Genomic DNA, 17,174 nt, shown 5'->3' on the forward strand with positions numbered 1-17,174 from the left:
TTGCTGCCTGTGCGGTCCTGAAGCGGTCCATTGAGTTACCGTACTCTCTTACTGCTCTGAGAAGTTAATGTCTCATTGTAGGAAACAGCCATTATGTCCTATACGTAAGATTCGTTTAAGAAAAAGAAAACAAAACCCAAACCCAAACCCCATTAGCCTCTTTTCATGACTGTCAAGAACTGCATTTTATGCTCAGAAGCCAGCAAAACTCTTTCGTGTATCCTAGCACCTGGCTGTCCCTTCTTCCCCACACCGAGTGGAATGGGTAAGGACAGATGTGGTGGCTTACGGAGGGAGAGAGGAGCCTTCCTCTGTCTTACGACATGGCTGAGTTTTGCTTTTAACTCTGGAATCGATAAGTGGGTGCTTGTAAATGCATTCACATTATCACCTTTAAATAGACAGGAAAGGACGGTTGTACCTTTTCTCAGCAGGCAGGGACTTACATTTTTAATATCTTCAGCCGGGGAGAGGCACAGTAAAGGCCGCACAATCAAATATTACTTAATGAAGTACATGCAGCCTTAGAATGGGCTCCTGCCTCCCTGGCAATGAGTAGAACACACAAATATGTTACTCCTTACTGGAATGGTAATGATGCCCATGTAGCGAATGTTGGTTGAGAAAGCTACAGAGCCTACAAAATGACTGCCGTGACACCCATCACTGTAGCCAAGAGCTTCCAAGCAGGAGAAGTTATAAAGGCAGAATGAGGGCAGAGAAGTGGCAAGAGTGGTCGATTAGAGGCCATGCCAGTTGCCCATTTATTTTAAATGTGACAAGGTCTCTCATACTGAAGTTGACTAAGCTCCTGAAGACCATTTGTCAGGAATATTAGAGGAATAACTACAGTTGTTTTCTTCTTGCTTAGAAAGAGGGAAGGTGAGGGATTTAATCCCACCAGACCCAAAGAAGTTCTTTTGCTCATCTGAGGCTTCTGGGAAAGCCTAGTAGATGTTTAAACTTTACTGCACACCCAGTTGCTTTGGAAATGTGAAGTTAATGGCATGCTTAGGCTGCACTTTGGAGACTCCGACCTCGGTGTGCTGGAGTTCCCCAGAGCATCAGGGTTTTCTAGATTCCAGACGGTAGCCTGACTCCAACTGCACTAAGAGGTGGCCGTACTAAGCTACTACTGTGGCTTTCTATTGGTCCCACATTTCTTATTTACTATGAAGAGAGAGAACAAGCGTGCTTCTAAAGACCTTTTATGTATATTTTTATTTTAATCATGCTTGGGTAGGTGACCCCTAAGAGTTTATGGGTTATGCAGAAAGCACTTACCAATCTTCTAACAATGAAAGACAGTTTTTTTTTTTTTTTTTAAATCGTTGGCATTGTTCTCCCTTTTAATGGCAAAGGCTGCCTTGTGTGAGGAAATTTTTATGGCTCTCAGGAGGTGTGTGGCACCGACCTCTTTTGGATGGTGGTTTGTTTGTCTCGGTCGCAGCCGTCCTTGTGGAGAACGCAGCTGCCCTTGCTCTTACTTGCGAACACCCGATGAAGGGTGAAAGCGGCTTTCTTAGCTCCTCCCACAATTTCAGAAGCCACTCTTGTTCCTGGAGTGGGAGTTATCTGATGGATGACTGGACTGTTTCCTTGGCAACTTGTGTGGATGCCGGTCCTTGTTTGCCTTTTAGAACTTGTTGTCTTAGTGATGTGCTTAGGAAGAATGTTAATACCCTGGCTGTGGGCATCCGCATTGTCCCTCATGGTCTTGACCTCAGTACCAACCCATTTAGACCGTGTCTCCTTGTCACTTTGGCCACACAGCAGACAGGTGATGATGGACACAGACCACAGCTGCAACTTGCCCCCAGGACTCCAGTTATTAGTTTTTCTCAAAGATGTTGCTTGGATCTCAGGTAACTCAACATTCGTTGGTGAGGTTTTATTTGCTATTTGGCGAGGGAACAAACCATGTAGCATAGACTATTGTGAGGGTCTAAAACTCAATCTTTTATGGGAGAAACATGAGCCTGCAATTTTAATGTTTAAGTGTGAAAGTGTCTTACTTCTGAAATAGAAGACAGGTTTGGAGATATGCTTTGTGGTTATTGTGATACCACCTCCCCTCCAATCTCTAGTTTTAAAAAAAAAAAAAACAAAAAAAAACAAAAAACCAAGGCGGCTTTACAAAGACTGTGTGCATTTCCAGATTAAATCACCACTTTGAACATTGTCAAGACAACCACATCAGGAAAAAGTTTGAAAACTTTGGATTACTTGTGAAAGAATTACCTGGTCTTTTCCCCATCTGGATGCTAAATCTGTAGAGGGATACATTGATGGTTTGGCAAATGTTAGTAGATCAGACTGGGAAAGAAATGTTGTTTTATATATTTATTTACCTACTTTTGATCAGGGGGAGTACAACAAATCAATAAGGTTCACAGGGCAGCACGTTAATGACAAGTCACAGGAGGCGGCTCCATAAAGGTTCTGAAAACTAGTCTCTCATTGCAGGAATTGGATTGGTCTCCCCGTGGCCCCCCTTCTCAAACACAAATATTTTCATATAATAAAAGCCTGCTTCCTTATAACCCACCCTCCTTTCCCGCGACGCCACCATTTTAAAAGGCTTTGCTGCGAGGACTCTTCCCAGTTTTTCAGGTTTTTAATCTCTCCAGCATTCTATCTTGTAGAGGTGAAGAATGTCTCTGGGGTGTCACTCTGGGTGAGAGGGACAAGAAACACCCACTAGGACCCAACCCGGCAGCCAGCGGCCGAGCATGCGCTGAGAGTTTGTGCAGCTGGCCCTGGCTGCTGCCGCTGCTGCCTTGTCCGGACTTGGCGAGGACTTGGGAGGGACAGCGGCGTTGGGAGGTGGCTTAGCAGAGACTTTCCAGCGACTGCTGCCCAGGATTTTTTTTTTTTTCTTTTTCTTCCCTTTTCTTTTTCCCAGGAGTCAGCGACGGCGACGGCGACGGCTGGGGAGAGGAAGGCGAGCAAGCGTCTGCTGTTGGAGCCAATGCAGCCTTTTGGCTCTCCGCGAGGAGCGTCTCTACCCGGATGAGTGTCTGCCCTGTGTCCCCGACTGTCTCCCGGCAGGAGCGCAGCTCGAACGGTGAGTGGCCACACGTCCCGCATCTCTCCTACCCACGGTCCCTGCCGCCAGCCGGAGCGGCTTCTACCCTGCGCGGTGCGACCTGCCGGGGGCGCGCAGCCGCGGTGACTTTGCCGGACCGCGCAGGCTTTGTGCTCTGCGAGCCGCGGGGACCCCAGTGTCGCGGAGGCACGCGGGGCCCCAAGGTTGCGCGCCCGAGGTGGTGGTGGTAGTGAATGAAGACCGGTCCGGCTTGGGTACAGCAGCACTGGCCCTGACTCCCCAATGCCCGCTCCCCGCCACCCCGCCCCAGGCTCATCCATTATTCCCGGACGGCAAACTGCATTTCTCACGTTCTTCCAAAGAAACCCTAGTCACCGGGCAGGATCCCAGCTCTGCGCTGCGCCCCCAGTGGCTCCCCGAGTTCACACCCGAGCTGTGCGCCGGGGTGGTGAGGTGGGAGCGCGGAGGTAGGGCCCAGGAGCTGCCCAAAGAGAGAACACGGGAGGTCGAGGTGTGTGTGTGTGTGTATATGTGTGTGTGTGTGTGTGTGTGTGTGTGTGTGTGTGTCCGTCCTCTTGAGGGTGGGGATAGCAATGGAGCCTGTGGCATCTCCAGAGACACAAAACTGTCCCCCGGGAGACAGCAAAGAAAACTTTCAAGGGCCATGCCACAGGTCCCCCCGGGAAAACTAGTTTAGTGTACGTCTTCATTCATCTAGAGAGACAACCTTTTCTCTTGGCAGCAGGTATTATCCGATGCCAAGTGAGAACTTTTGGGAGTTTTGTTTCCTTTAAGACTCTAACAAATGAGTTTTGGTGAGAGGACGTCTGGAATAAACTAGGCTTGGGGACCCTGGAGACCCAGCTGAAGGCTGGCGGAGAGGTTCACTTGCTGTGAAGCTAGTTCTCTGCTGTGACTGCTCCTGCAGATCGCTGCTGCTCTGCTTGGACCAGTAGAATGTGGTGAGAGGATGGGGCTTCTCTCTCCCAAGACTCACAATGGCCAGAGAAGATTCCGTGAAGTGTTTGCGCTGCTTGCTCTACGCCCTCAACCTGCTCTTCTGGGTAAGTCTAACAGTTCTACTAATCCAGCAGGTGGGGATGGCTGGACCCGGTTTTCTCAACTACCAGATAAAGCGCCAAAGGGCATGGCTCAGCATTAATTAATGACGTGAGATCACATCCTCTCTTTTTCAGAGAAGTAAAAAATGACCTTCTTAGAATACCTTTGATCTAGCTCAAGTTCCATCTGTAATTAGGAGAAAAATAAAAGCGTCGTTCCTGTGTACAAGTGCCAGTAACTAGAAACTAATCCAAGGATATATAAATGAGTACACGCGCTTGTACTGGTAGATAAGGGAATTATGACACACTACTCGGGAACCGCTAGTTTGCAGGAATTTCAGATAGCTGTGCAAGCCTTACATTCTTTCTTTATGTCACCGATAAAAATTGGTTGGGGCAACTGCTCTTAATATATCACTGGAAGAAGTCACACCTAGATATCTTACCAAGAGTCTGGATAGGTTTTTTAAAGGGAATTCCATCTAGTCTGAAAGGTGGTTTTCATATAACTATTTCTAAGCTGGGAATGGTTGAGGAATTTTATATATGCTTTTGGAAAAAAAAAAACCACATCCATTTAAGGAAACAAAATACATACAATTTAAAAGCCCATGGAAATTACGATGTATGAGTTAGTGACTTATGAGTTAGTGACTTTCGGTGTTTTCTATCCAAGTTTTCATGAAGTGTTAGTATTGTATTATTTATAATGCTTATGAACATATGGGCATTAAAACTCTGAATGTTACTTCAGAAGGTTGTCATACTTAAGCATGTTCCTTTCTGCCATTTTTGTGTTCCTTTAATAATTTATATCCAATGTTTCCTGCTGGAAATTTTAGTGTGCAGTGTATTTATTTCGGTCTGTCTGGCATTGGCTAGCCCCCTTACTTCCTGACAGCTATTACGGCTGGTCTCTAGAGGAGGATATTTTTGTTAAATTGCTCCTTTTGGATTGACAGCATTCTAAGATGACAAATTAAGTCTTTAATAAGTCATTTAAGCACTATCCAAAAGGACAGCTTTTAAAAGTCAATTATACTCACCGTTTGCAAATAGAAAATCACTAATTGATTTTGCTGTGCCTTTTAATTCTTAAAGGGCCCATTTGAAAGTTGATCATTAGATTACCTACTTAACTATCAGGTACTGAGACTTTGAGCTCTGTTTCTTCTAAAATATATAGTTTTTACTCTTACTGCTAAGTTTTCACTCCCCTACATTATTCTTCTTAGTGATGGGTTTGTTACACTTTCACACTAAAGGGATCTTTATGGAAGGCCTTGTTGAACTTCCTTTCTTTGTAAGTCAGGAAATTGAGAGCAAGTTAAATGGGGTGGCAAAGGCCAGCCATTCCAATGGTGGTTGGGCCAGAGACAGAACTCAGCACTCTTGCACCTAGATGACGCCTCTAACACAGCCTTTACAAACTTCTGAACCTCCCCATCAATAAGATCTTCTGTTATTCAATTAAAAAAAAATTAAACACTGGGGGAAATTCAAATCATTTTGCAAAAGCATTGCTCTTCGGAATAATAAAATTTGCTTAAAAAAAAACCCTCTCTTAAACATTTGCAGACCTCTTCATGCTACCAGGGATTGCAAAATGTTACTCTTTTATTGTTACTCTGTTCCTCAACTGTCTGACCTTGAGGGTATGTGTGCTCTGATTTGTGGGTTTATCTAGATCTCTACTCCCTCTGTCTCTGTCTCTCCTCTCCCCTCCCCCTGTATCTCATTTGTAACAATCCAGAATGCTTCCTCTGTTTTAATTTGCTTTTGACAGAGGTAACATGTCCCCTTCACTGTCCTCACGTGTCTAGTCACATTCATATGCATCGCTTATATATCGCTTGTACCAAAATGTATGTATGGACAGCAGAAACCCAACAGCCATTCCACATCAATAAAATAGTAAAGCACAGAGTAGCTCATATGTGGTTAGTATGTATTTGCCGGGTAAATTTAGTGCTTTGGTTGTCCAGTCTTTAACATAGGTATTTTCAGAGGTGTTGGGAACACTGGCAACAAGGTTTAGAAGCCCTGTGGCCAGTGCAGTAACTGAAATCCTGATAATCTCCTCCAGGAGGCAAACAGGAAGTGGATTGCTGCTATTCCTGGCAGTAGGAGTGGTGACTACTACTGCCTTGATTAGATCAAGTACTGCCGTTGATCCAGTAACTTCGTTTGAGCATTCTATAGCTTAAAAATAAAGACATCAATGCCCACTATCGTTTGTCTGAGAGCATCTTTATTTTATTTTATTTTTTACTGTGGTGGAAGTGTTTTTCAATTTTGGCCAGTCTGAAGATTTAGTCTTATGTTATTATTTCTTTATTCTTTTGCATCTCTCAGTAGCAGTAAGAACACCACCTGCTTTTATACATTTACACATATTTTTGATGCATTTCCTTTTGTGCTTTATATTCTTTGCCCACTTTGTTCTTATGGAGGTTTGCCCTCTAGCTTATTGATTTTATCCATTGTTGCAAAATAGTGAAACACATTTTTATAGGTGTTTTTTTCTGGTAGATGAGTATACATCCTTTTATTGCTCCGACATTTTTTTTTTTTATCGTAGTTGTGGTTTCTTTTTCCATATAGACTTTAACCTTTTTAAAAATGTGGTTTTTTCCCCGGCATCCATGAGCTGTGTGTGTGTGTGTGTGTGTGTGTGTGTGTGTGTGTGTGTGTGTGTGTGTGTGTGTGTGTGGTGCATATGTAAGTCTGCCAGTGCTATGCCTGTGGGTGGACATTACAAGATGACTTTGTGCAGTCAATACCCTTTCTCCACCTGTATGGTATGTGGATTCAAGATATTGAACACAGATATTAGGCAACCTCTTTTTGGACTGATAGGTATTGCCAGCCCTAAGATTTTTAAATGTTCATTCAGTTAAAAATATTCATGGGGCCAGGCAAGGTGGCCCATGTTATGATCTTTATTGTGGAAAGGCTGATGCAGGAGAATTGCTGTGAATTCAAGGCCAGCGCTTTGGTAATGAGGTCTAGGCCAGCTCTTGGATACAAAATGAAACTTTGTTTCAGAAAGAAAAGCAAACAGCAAATAAACAACAACAACAGTTACTGGAGCAGTTGATAAAATCTTATAAAGTGAGGATTCTAACTTTGGAAAACCGAATATCTTCAGAGAGAAAGCAAAATCCTTTCAGCTCAGAACAGCTTTCAGCCCCTTGCTGGGCCTGCTCCTAGGCATCTAGTCATCTCTAGCTCTCAGCACAGCCTGGTAAAAGACCTTTCTTTCTCATCCTTCTCCCACTTTTTTTAGATAAAGAAAGCAATGCTCAGATGAGTTCTGCTGAGACGCATCAGAGCAGGAAGTCCAAGCCCAGTTTTGTTTATTTATCCATGTGTAGAAAAGTGATACTGTCAGGAGCCTCGCTGAATGTATTGCCGTGATGTCGAGAGTAAGCGTCCTCAGCAGGGAGGACTCCCTGTCCACCTGCTCATCCCAAGCCCTCTAGAGCTGGCCTCTCAGTCCAGAGGGCACGAGAGTTACCTAAGCATGCCGCTAAACGTCAGCCTCAGCTTTCCCATGTGTGCCCTCAGCCGTGCGCGCACGTATGTGTGCTGGAACGGAACTGAGTGTCTTGGACATGCCAGGGAAGTCCTGGGCCACTGAGTTACATCCTTAGCTCTCAACATGTTAATGGAGTTAATGGAGTGTCTGTCATATAATTTGTTTGAGCTGTTCCCTTTCAGTACCAGCAGGAACAAGTGCCAACTTCTTATTGGAATTATAAGTAAGGCAGACAAATATGGACTCTGCATTGATATTTTCTAAATCAGACTTCACATTCTGATCTTGGACAGGGGATCCTTCCTCTCTCTCTTTCTCTCTCTCTCTCTCTCTCTCTCTCTCTCTCTTTCGTTTACAAGTGGACACACCTTCCTTTGTTACCCATAGAGGTTGAAAGTAGGACTTTCTACTTTTCACATTTTAAATCACATATATGAATGTGTGTATTTTAATACCTTTTAAGTACTGTATTGGCACTCAATTCCCTTTTCCATCCCAGTGAGGTCCCCCCCACCAAGCCCCCAAAAGAGAACAATGTATTCTAATTGGGAAAACATAGACAGCCCGTGTACTTTGTGTTTTGCTGTCCTTGAAATTGAAAACTCTTTAAGGAAAAGAGTAGAACTTGGGTCTTTAAGTGTTGTGAGTATGAGGTGTTCGTGTGTCTAGGAGGAAACAAGCCACAGGTTCTCAGACCCCAGCGCTCTGTGTTCTCTTCATTCCTGTGACTCTGACTCGGCACCTGTTGAGCGTCTTCCACATTACGAAGATGCTGGACCCGGCTGCAGTCGCAAGGAGACAAGCCATAGATTCCGGCTTCTAGTGTTTCCTGACTGCTGTGTTGTTGTGCGTGGAGCAGCACATGCCGGGTGATGCTGGATCTTTGCTGCTGAGAAGCCTTTTCCTTAAGATGATGCTCCTCGCTGCCCAAGATGGCAGAAGGGCGCCAAGGGTGCCAATTCTCTTTATCTGAAGCCTCGCATCCCTCCTCTTTCGAAATGATGTGTTATGTTACTTGAAGGGCTGAAAGATTTCTTCTCTTTTAAAAGAGACGTCTGCAACTCTCTGATAGGAGCGCTATTCTTAAGTGGTATGTGCCTGTTACTATAAAGAGGAGCGGGTATGATTATTTTGAAAGTTTGTAAACATGGCAAAAACTTCATATATCATAAAATATGTATTTATAATTTCCTAAGAGCATGAAACCCTTTTTGTAGTGTTTAAAAGTGCTCTCACCTACCAATGAGTGTCATTGGTGCTTGTTTACCATTTTAAAGGTTACTAAGAGAGGGTTTCCCTAATTAAACGTGAACAGAGGCCCAGAAAGCCCACAGGTGAACAGAACATCTTGCTCGTGATTTAGGAATGGGCTGGGGATAGACGAAGCAACAGTAGGAATGGAAGGAATTTTCCTTCTCTTCTTTGGCCATCAGTATCTGTAGTGAGATGGTTTCCTACCATACATACCTTAAAAAGTTATTTTGTCATATTAAAATATTTCTTAAAATTGCTATTTTCAACTTTAAAATGTGAATAGCATTTGAGTGTTGTTTTTTCTTTTTTTGACTCTTTCTAAGTTGTGGTGAAAAGCCCTCTGATTTATTTTGAGCTCTCTTGAAAATAAAATTCCATTACAAAAAAAATAATCAAGGCAAAATTAGCCTTTTTAAAACGCATCATGTTTTAGCAGTCACAGGCGTAAGTCACTGGGTGCCTCACGGAGGGCTTTTGTGGACTGGATGGTAGATTCTGAATTTCATCCGTTCCTACCGGAGATAGGAACATTGGGTCCCTTGATCATCCTACCTACTTCATTCAATGAATTACCCCAAGCTAGGGCAGTAGGACGGTAGAGTTGACTGCAGCTGACTCAGGCAGTAGTACTGAACAAGGCATTCCACCCTTCTTTCATGACTGTACTCGCTCAGCGTGACTTTGAGAATGAAGAAGTCTCCACTAATCATGTCAGAACATGAGAGACTGAAAAGCGAGTCTCTCCAGCCCAGGGAAGGAGAGTCATGGTATGTAGGGAAAGATGATGATATAGGAAAACTCTCATTCTAAACTGTTATTCTGGGTGCTGTCGATTAAACTGCTTCTAATGAAAACGGAGTCTGTGCTTAAAATATACCCCTAGGTAATTTCTCAACCTGTTCTGGCCATTGTTACCATTGTCTAGTGTTTGAAGACTTTGGCCAATAGTGCTGTGTGTTTATTTTCCATCTCTGCCATCTACTCATGGGAAGGGTGGCAGCAGAAATGTCGCAGGAACACATAGCTTTGCCCTCCATACCAGCAAGAATTTATTTTACATTTAACTGAGTAAAAAGTCGGCTTTTAGAGAAATAGATCTCTTCCTTCAGTCTCAGTGTCTTCAAGATGATTAGAGGTGCTCTCGAAAACCTCTCTTCTCTGTTGGAGTTCTCTTTGTGGGGACAGAAGTATAGGTGTGATCTGGACCTCACTGACGTCCTTGCTAACAGATCTGACACACATGGGAAAGTTTGGGAAGGTAGTGTTAGATGTCTTTCATTCTTGAAGAGAATCCGAGCCACTGGCATGTTCTGAGACCGATTTATGCAAACAGTTGAAGGATTTAAAAGCTTTGCTTTTGGCAAAGACTTAGTTTGTGCAAACTATAGGTGTGTGCTTCATAACACAGCTTTGAAGATGTGGACACACACACACACACACACACACACACACACACACACAAACACACACACAGAGTTCAGATTTACAAAACAACTTGATGTAACAACCCAACCCTCATAATTAGATTCAGGAGAGACTAAACCATGGTCGCAATAGAATATATTTCATATTTTTAATTATTTTTTGAGAGGTAGCAATTTTTCTAAGCACTTCACAAGGTAAGTTGTAGCAGATACCAAGTGCATATCTACAAAGTAATACATGTGCTCCTTTCTACATATTTTCTTGATATTTAGATAGTCTATGATAGGACTGGGGGTCATGAATATCAGGTGAATAGTTATGTCCCCAATTCGATCCATATATATTAAATTCATAAATTAGAATATGGCATATAGTTTGGTCAAAACTAGGAAATACAAGTTTAAAACAAACTAAAAACTAACTTGGATACTTCATAGACCGTGATTTAGTTCAGAGCCTAAGTTTTTCCTGTAAGTTATGCTCCTAGGTTACATAATATCAGGAAGACTTATTGGACTGATTCAGTCTCCCTTTGGTTTAGTCCTTCAGTATAGCCCGGTTTTGTTTATGCCATCTGTTTGCAGGATCTCAGACTCAGTATAAAGCTGCTCTTTGAAGATGACATTGTTTCCAAGCATTTAAGCCATTCTTTTTCAAAGGTGCTTGCTTTCCATGGTAGAAGGCATTGGGTTGATATTTACTTCGATTCATGTTTGAGGAGAACACAGTGAGATGGCGGAGAATGCCAAGTTTATAGTTTAAAGCATTCCTATATTGACCAGCATCCTCCAACAGAACATTCCCAGCAAGGTGAAGTTTAGTTCCCATTACAGCATCTGATTTTGCTAAAGATCTCAGCTTGCATGGAGAGTAGAAAACATTTCCATCCAGTTGACTTCTTTTCTCACTCACTCACCTAACTGGTATTAGGCCCTACTGCTGACTTGAGCATTCTTTTAATGGGTAGAATCAAACAGGAAATGAGGTGGAGGCTCCCCAAGGGCTGTGCAGAGAGCATTCACAAGTCCTGTGGGTAGGAAGGGAGCCTGGAGACAATCTTTCCACTGATGTTTGGGCTGCTGTCCAAGGAGAAGTGGAGGTTACTTGCTCCTAAGGACGGGACAGCCTGGGAAGGGTGGTGTTTCAGCAGAGGCAACGGCAGAAGCAGAAGTGGGAGCTTGGGAATTGTGAATGGTGACCTTTTCAAGGACTTCCATCATTGTTCAACTACGGGAAGGAGCTGGCAGCAAACAGGATTGAAGGGCTAGGTTAAAGAATGAGTAAGAGGGTCTTGTGTGACCTCCTCGGGCTAGGGAAGAGGAAATATCGGTTGGGAAATAACACAAGGACAGCTACATGCTGAAGCATGCTTGACTCTGCAAGGTGGAGGTGGAGTCTATGAGCTCGAAAGACGTCTTGTGAAGACGATTGCTACATCCTGACAAGAGAGGATGGGGCCTTGAACTAGCCTGAAGCAGCAGGAAATGGGGAGGGATCTGCCAGACGCCCCTCTCAGGAACCAGGCAAAGGATTTAAAACTAATTAAATGTCCAGTGAAAAAGAGGGAGAGGTTCAGGCTGTCTGCCAAGCTGCCAGTCGAAGTGATGGAAGGGTTCATTACTCCATTCACTAGGCTTGTAAACACTGTGAGGGGGACAAAAGGCTTGGAGAAAAGTGGGGCTGGGATCCGTTTTAGACATGCTAAGATTGAGAAAGGCCGGCCTGTAGTTCTGTGCAGTGTTCGCTCCCCTATCAGACAATCCCATTTCTGAATTGATTTAGGAACAGTTTACACTGAGAGGCATTAAGAGAAACTCTTGGGTTAAAAGTAATGCACACTAATAACAGGTAATATATTTGGGTATACTTCATCATAAGGACCTTCTATAAAGTAGAATTTTTTAATGATGGATTAAAGGTGAAAAGAAAAACAACTGAGACTGAGGAAAAACTAAATGTCATTCCAAAAGTTAGGGGCTGAAAAGGTGCAGAGCTGGGGTTCCTAGTTGGAGTTCAGTGGCTTTCCATGGCTTCCGTATGGTCAAGACATGCATCTCAGGTAGCTTCGAAGACAAGCTGCCTTGCCTGTACATGCATTCCCAGGGGCCATTCCCCTCTCCTGGAAATGACGTTATCATCTACTCTGGAACCTCTGCTTTTCCTTTGGGTTGGAAAATCCTTTTTATCCTTTCCCTTCCTAATTAACTTGACGTTGCTCTTCAGATCTCTGCTGCATTAGAGAAGTCCCTTTGACCTGGTGGACTAGGTCAGACAGCCCAAAAGGAGGCGTTGAAAGCGTTGTGCACTATTTCTTTTCTGTGTGACCTCCTCAGGCTATTATCTCTAGGAGGGCGATGAGGGAAGAGGAAATATTGGTTGGGAAATAATACGGTCTGCACTTGCACATTCTCACTTCTGATGATGGCAGTGTATGTCCTCTTCCCTTGGAGAACTGTGTCAAGGAGATTGTGTCAGCTCCTTCTCATTTGTGTCTCTGGTACATAGTGCCATGATCAATGTATATGCTTGGAAAGTAATATTGACTTACTAGCCAAGACTTTGTTCATCCTGCCATTTAATAAATGCCTTGAAGCATAGAGTTCAAAAGAAATGCATTTTTTTCTTTTTTTCCTTTTTTCTTTCTTTGCCATGAGGGGAAGAACCGTGTCTAGTGACAACCACTGTGAATCGGTTATACTCAATGAAGACTCAGGGCTGAAATGGGCTAAGAAACACAAAGATAAGTTGGAGGGGTGAGAGGAAGAGGTGGCTACGAACAAAATCCATTGCAGGAAATGCTCAACATGATTAAAAAGAAAAATGAAGGAACCTCAAAGGTGGAGATAGCGAGAGCATTCATTGCTAAATAGAACAGTAACGGGTGATTTAAATAACTTAAAATGACGATCTAGTCTATCCCTGTGACATTTAGAAGGTAAATACCAACATAGAGCCATGGAGATTGTTGATGAAACCTGTGGGATGCCTTTGCAAAGGAGGTATGGGCTGGTGAATTCACTTACTAGCCTCCCAGCAGAGAGACCTTCTTCGTGGATGGGAGCACACGAGCGCTCCTTGGAGGCTTTATCCAGAGAGCCGGTTTTACAGTCAGTGTCTGCATCAGCTCAGACTCGTGCCCAACTCAGATAACCACCCCCTCAGCATTAAAGTCGAAGTCACTGATGTTCATCAAACTGCCAGAAATGTTAAAAGTCAGGAGAAGTGGAATCCCGTGAGAGCAATACTGTTTAAGAAAACAAAGACACGTTTTGAAAAGATTTCAGCTAAAATAGGGAATTCTTCAGGATTCTGGAGTCAACTCCACCCTCCTCTTTTTTCTTTTTCTTTTTAATAGAAACGTTTCCCAGGCAGAATCATTAGTAACATGTTTTAGGTGTTTTAGTTTTCCTTAAACTTTTGAGTTACGAGACTCTTAAAACATATTTCAACTTGAAAGGGCTGCGATTAACCCCTGTCTGCTCACTGCTCATGTCAGTAGTCACCAGCACACCCAGCTCCACTCAGCTCAGGGCATCGTGATTTATCACTGCCTCATGGCTGCCGCCCAAGTTCACCCACAATTCACCACAGGTCTCTAGAAGGTAAGGGACCTTTAAAAATAAAGTGAGTTTGTATTCAGGCCTAAAATAATAGTTGAGTTCTTAGTGGTTTAAAACATCTAATTGATGTTAAAATTTCTCTGGTTGTCTGCAAATATCTATCTATCTATCTATCTATCTATCTATCTATCTATCTATCTATCTATTTATCTATTTATTGAAATTGATTTCTTTGAATCAGGTTTCAAAGCAGACCATTATATTACATTGGGCAATCTCTTGAATTCCTTTTAATCTTCAACAGCATTTCCTTTCCTTTTTTTTAAAAAAAAATTATTATTTTTATTTATATGAATACACTGTAGCTGTCTTCAGACACACCAGAAGAGGGCATCAGATCTCATTACAGATGGTTGTGAGCCACCATGTGGTTGCTGGGATTCGAACTCAGGACCTCTGGAAGAGCAGTCAGTGCTCTTAATCACTGTGCCATCTCTCCAACCATTTCCTTTCTTTTTTAAAATTTTTATTTCAGTATCCACTTTTTTTTTAACTCTAGGAAACAGGCTTGTGAAATAATCCCATACTCTCCGTTTTATTTAGTGGATCCCAGAAGTGTTAGTTAAAGCTATACCTTGTATTTCATTCCCATAAACCGATGCAGTTGGACATTTAATCGAGTTCAAGTTTGACTCTTTGGTAAAAACACTTTATATGTTTTTGGGTACTGCTGACTGCTCAGACCGTGAGACCTGCAGAGTCTGATTGCCTCTGTTATTGAGCTGGACGGGTGCTTCGGTCTGGGACCTGCAGTCTGATCTTTCCGTTTGACACACTCCTTGCTGCTGCAGTGGTCCTCAGCCCTGCCAAGGTATTGGGAACATCGGCGGGACTGACGCCCATGATGTTTTGTTGCTACTCCAAGAGATGCTCTATTGTGGGCTCAGACTACATTTGAGCCCTAGGCGACTCCCATGGACAGACAAGACTGAGAATCTGCGATCTGCTAATGCTGTCTGAAGAATTTCCTGTGTAGCTTCAGTGCTTCAGGAGATGTTGAGTGGTGTTCCTGCACCCCATCACAGCGGAGGCCTGACTAGGAACTCTGCCTTTAAAAAATCTCACTCGGTCTTTGGTTCTGCCTTTACTTCGTATTAGGGAAAATAGAATAAAGATTAAGAGGCTCGTGTTAGTTTCTGAATAAGGATCTGAGTGTCCATCTTGCTATAATGATCATCACTAACTTTGCAACACATTGATGTTTCAAACCACTATAGTCATTGAAATTGCTATTATTCTAATGCTCACTTTGTTTGAATTTTAGTCAGTAGGAGCTTTTTTGGTGGCTCCCGTGATCCTTTTGATGATATGTAATTGTTCAGTCGTCATATTTAATTGTCTTATTCCTCCTACAGATGATAGTTTTAGGTTCATCTTATACATTTGCAAATTGAATTGTTCTTGGGAATTTCTGGACTGCCCTTGAAGTCACCAATTTAAGAGGTGCCTTGTTTTTATCCTGTTTACAGATACTCTATTTAGTGAGTATGTATGATTACTAAATGGAGTAGCCAGATGTTTATGGCACCAGTAAAATTCCATAGAAATCCAATGTGTTATTAGAACATTGAACATTATATAACAAATATGAACATTATATAACATTATATAACAAACCCGTTTCAGGTTGTGAACTTGAAGTGAACGCTGCAGACATCTCTGGTAACAAGTTTGTTTGTCTATTTCTTCTCTTTAGTTAATGTCCATCAGTGTCTTGGCAGTTTCTGCTTGGATGAGGGACTACCTGAATAACGTTTTGACTTTGACTGCAGAGACAAGGTAGGCTTTAATACTGCCTATTGGATTCTTTCGATGGCTCTCTAGATGCACGTGTTTAAAGATCTTCTCTGAGCTGTTCATTGGCTGTTCATGGCTCTTCCACCATCCTGTAGAACACCCTTTCCTGCGCTGCAGCAACGTATTTTCCATTATTTCCATGTTGTCTCCCACATTCTCATTAGGGAACTCCACCAGCCTTGCAGGATGGTAGTTAACCGGACATGGACATGGACACGGACACGGACACTCATGTGCTTAATACCACCCTGGTTGTCTGGCTTATGCTCACCTCTGATGCAATACACTCTGATGTACACACTCTGAGTCGTGGTCAGGATCAAGTGAGGAGAAATGGTTGTGTAAAGCCCTAAATACAACAGAGCCTTTAAGCACCGAGTAACGGCTAAACTTCATTATCGCCCCTGTGCCAGGCTCTGGTTGATGACCACGCATGTCCTAGCAAAAAAGTCCTCTCTTTACCTTCCCCGGGTTTATGCCTCAAATCCCCTGTGCGTTCTTGTTTTCTTCACGTTAGAAAATGATTGGTTATCCGAGAGAAGAAAAGTGCTGTGCAGACTCCAGGCTCAGAGAGGAAGGCAATTCCTCCCAGTTGGTACCTCGTGGAATTCGCTTAGGCTGGGCCTTTGGAGCTTAGATATGAAATGTGTTGGGATAGAAACGCCACCACTTACATAAAAATGCCAGGAAACTAAAACAAACGTAAAGCAGGCCAACAGACACAAGCACAGCAATTTCTGAACATGGCCGTAAAAGCCACCAGCGTTTGAAGGATGCCAATTTGCAGAGCCACGCTCACAGTTGCGTTTGTTCAGTGTCTAGGGGCCGGGGAGCGTTTTGGTCACTTCGGTGACGTCGAACTTATCTTCTGATGTGGTCTTCCTCTCCTAGGGTAGAAGAGGCGGTCATCTTAACTTACTTCCCCGTGGTTCACCCCGTCATGATTGCTGTCTGCTGTTTCCTTATCGTCGTGGGAATGCTGGGATACTGTGGGACCGTGAAAAGGAATCTATTGCTTCTTGCATGGGTACAGTCTTTATAACTTCTTTTTATCATATCCAAAGCATCGTATGATAACGCACTGTTGTGAGTCCGTAACTATAGCAACAACTCTGAAAGGTGGTCACTATGCAACATCCCGTAAGAAGGGGACTTCCTTTCCCTAGGAGATGATTTTGGTACAAATATTTGCTCTGTTCACAGGATAAAGCAGGGAGATACATATGCTGTTTAATTATGTCACTCTGGTTCTGCTTTGACGTTTTCGTTTGAGAATCATGTTTTAGTGGCATCGAGCTTCCTCCCTTCGAGACCAGAGTTGAGACGTTGTCATGGAAACTTTCCTCTTATAAACAAACAACCCACCGGGCTACCCCATTTAGAAATTTAGGTACTGAGATGAGATGGAAGGTATATTGTAATCT

The 17,174-nt window shown here is 43.2% G+C and overlaps 1 protein-coding gene across 1 annotated transcript in view; it reads left to right on the forward strand.

Annotated features, from left to right (window-relative positions):
• The first annotated feature begins 2,333 nt into the window (after nucleotides 1–2,333).
• The window catches only part of Tspan12 (tetraspanin 12), a 67,443-nt gene continuing 52,602 nt past the window's right edge, over nucleotides 2,334–17,174 (forward strand). Inside the window, exons 1-4 of the mRNA XM_032906907.1 lie at nucleotides 2,334–3,067; nucleotides 3,978–4,113; nucleotides 15,650–15,732; nucleotides 16,642–16,777. Of these exons, the coding sequence (XP_032762798.1) occupies nucleotides 4,048–4,113; nucleotides 15,650–15,732; nucleotides 16,642–16,777 (285 nt within the window). The 5' untranslated portion in view covers nucleotides 2,334–3,067; nucleotides 3,978–4,047. The remainder of the gene's footprint in view (nucleotides 3,068–3,977; nucleotides 4,114–15,649; nucleotides 15,733–16,641; nucleotides 16,778–17,174) is intronic.

The sequence above is a fragment of the Rattus rattus genome, chromosome 6, assembly GCF_011064425.1.
Source record: "Rattus rattus isolate New Zealand chromosome 6, Rrattus_CSIRO_v1, whole genome shotgun sequence".
Taxonomy (NCBI): Eukaryota; Metazoa; Chordata; class Mammalia; order Rodentia; family Muridae; genus Rattus; species Rattus rattus.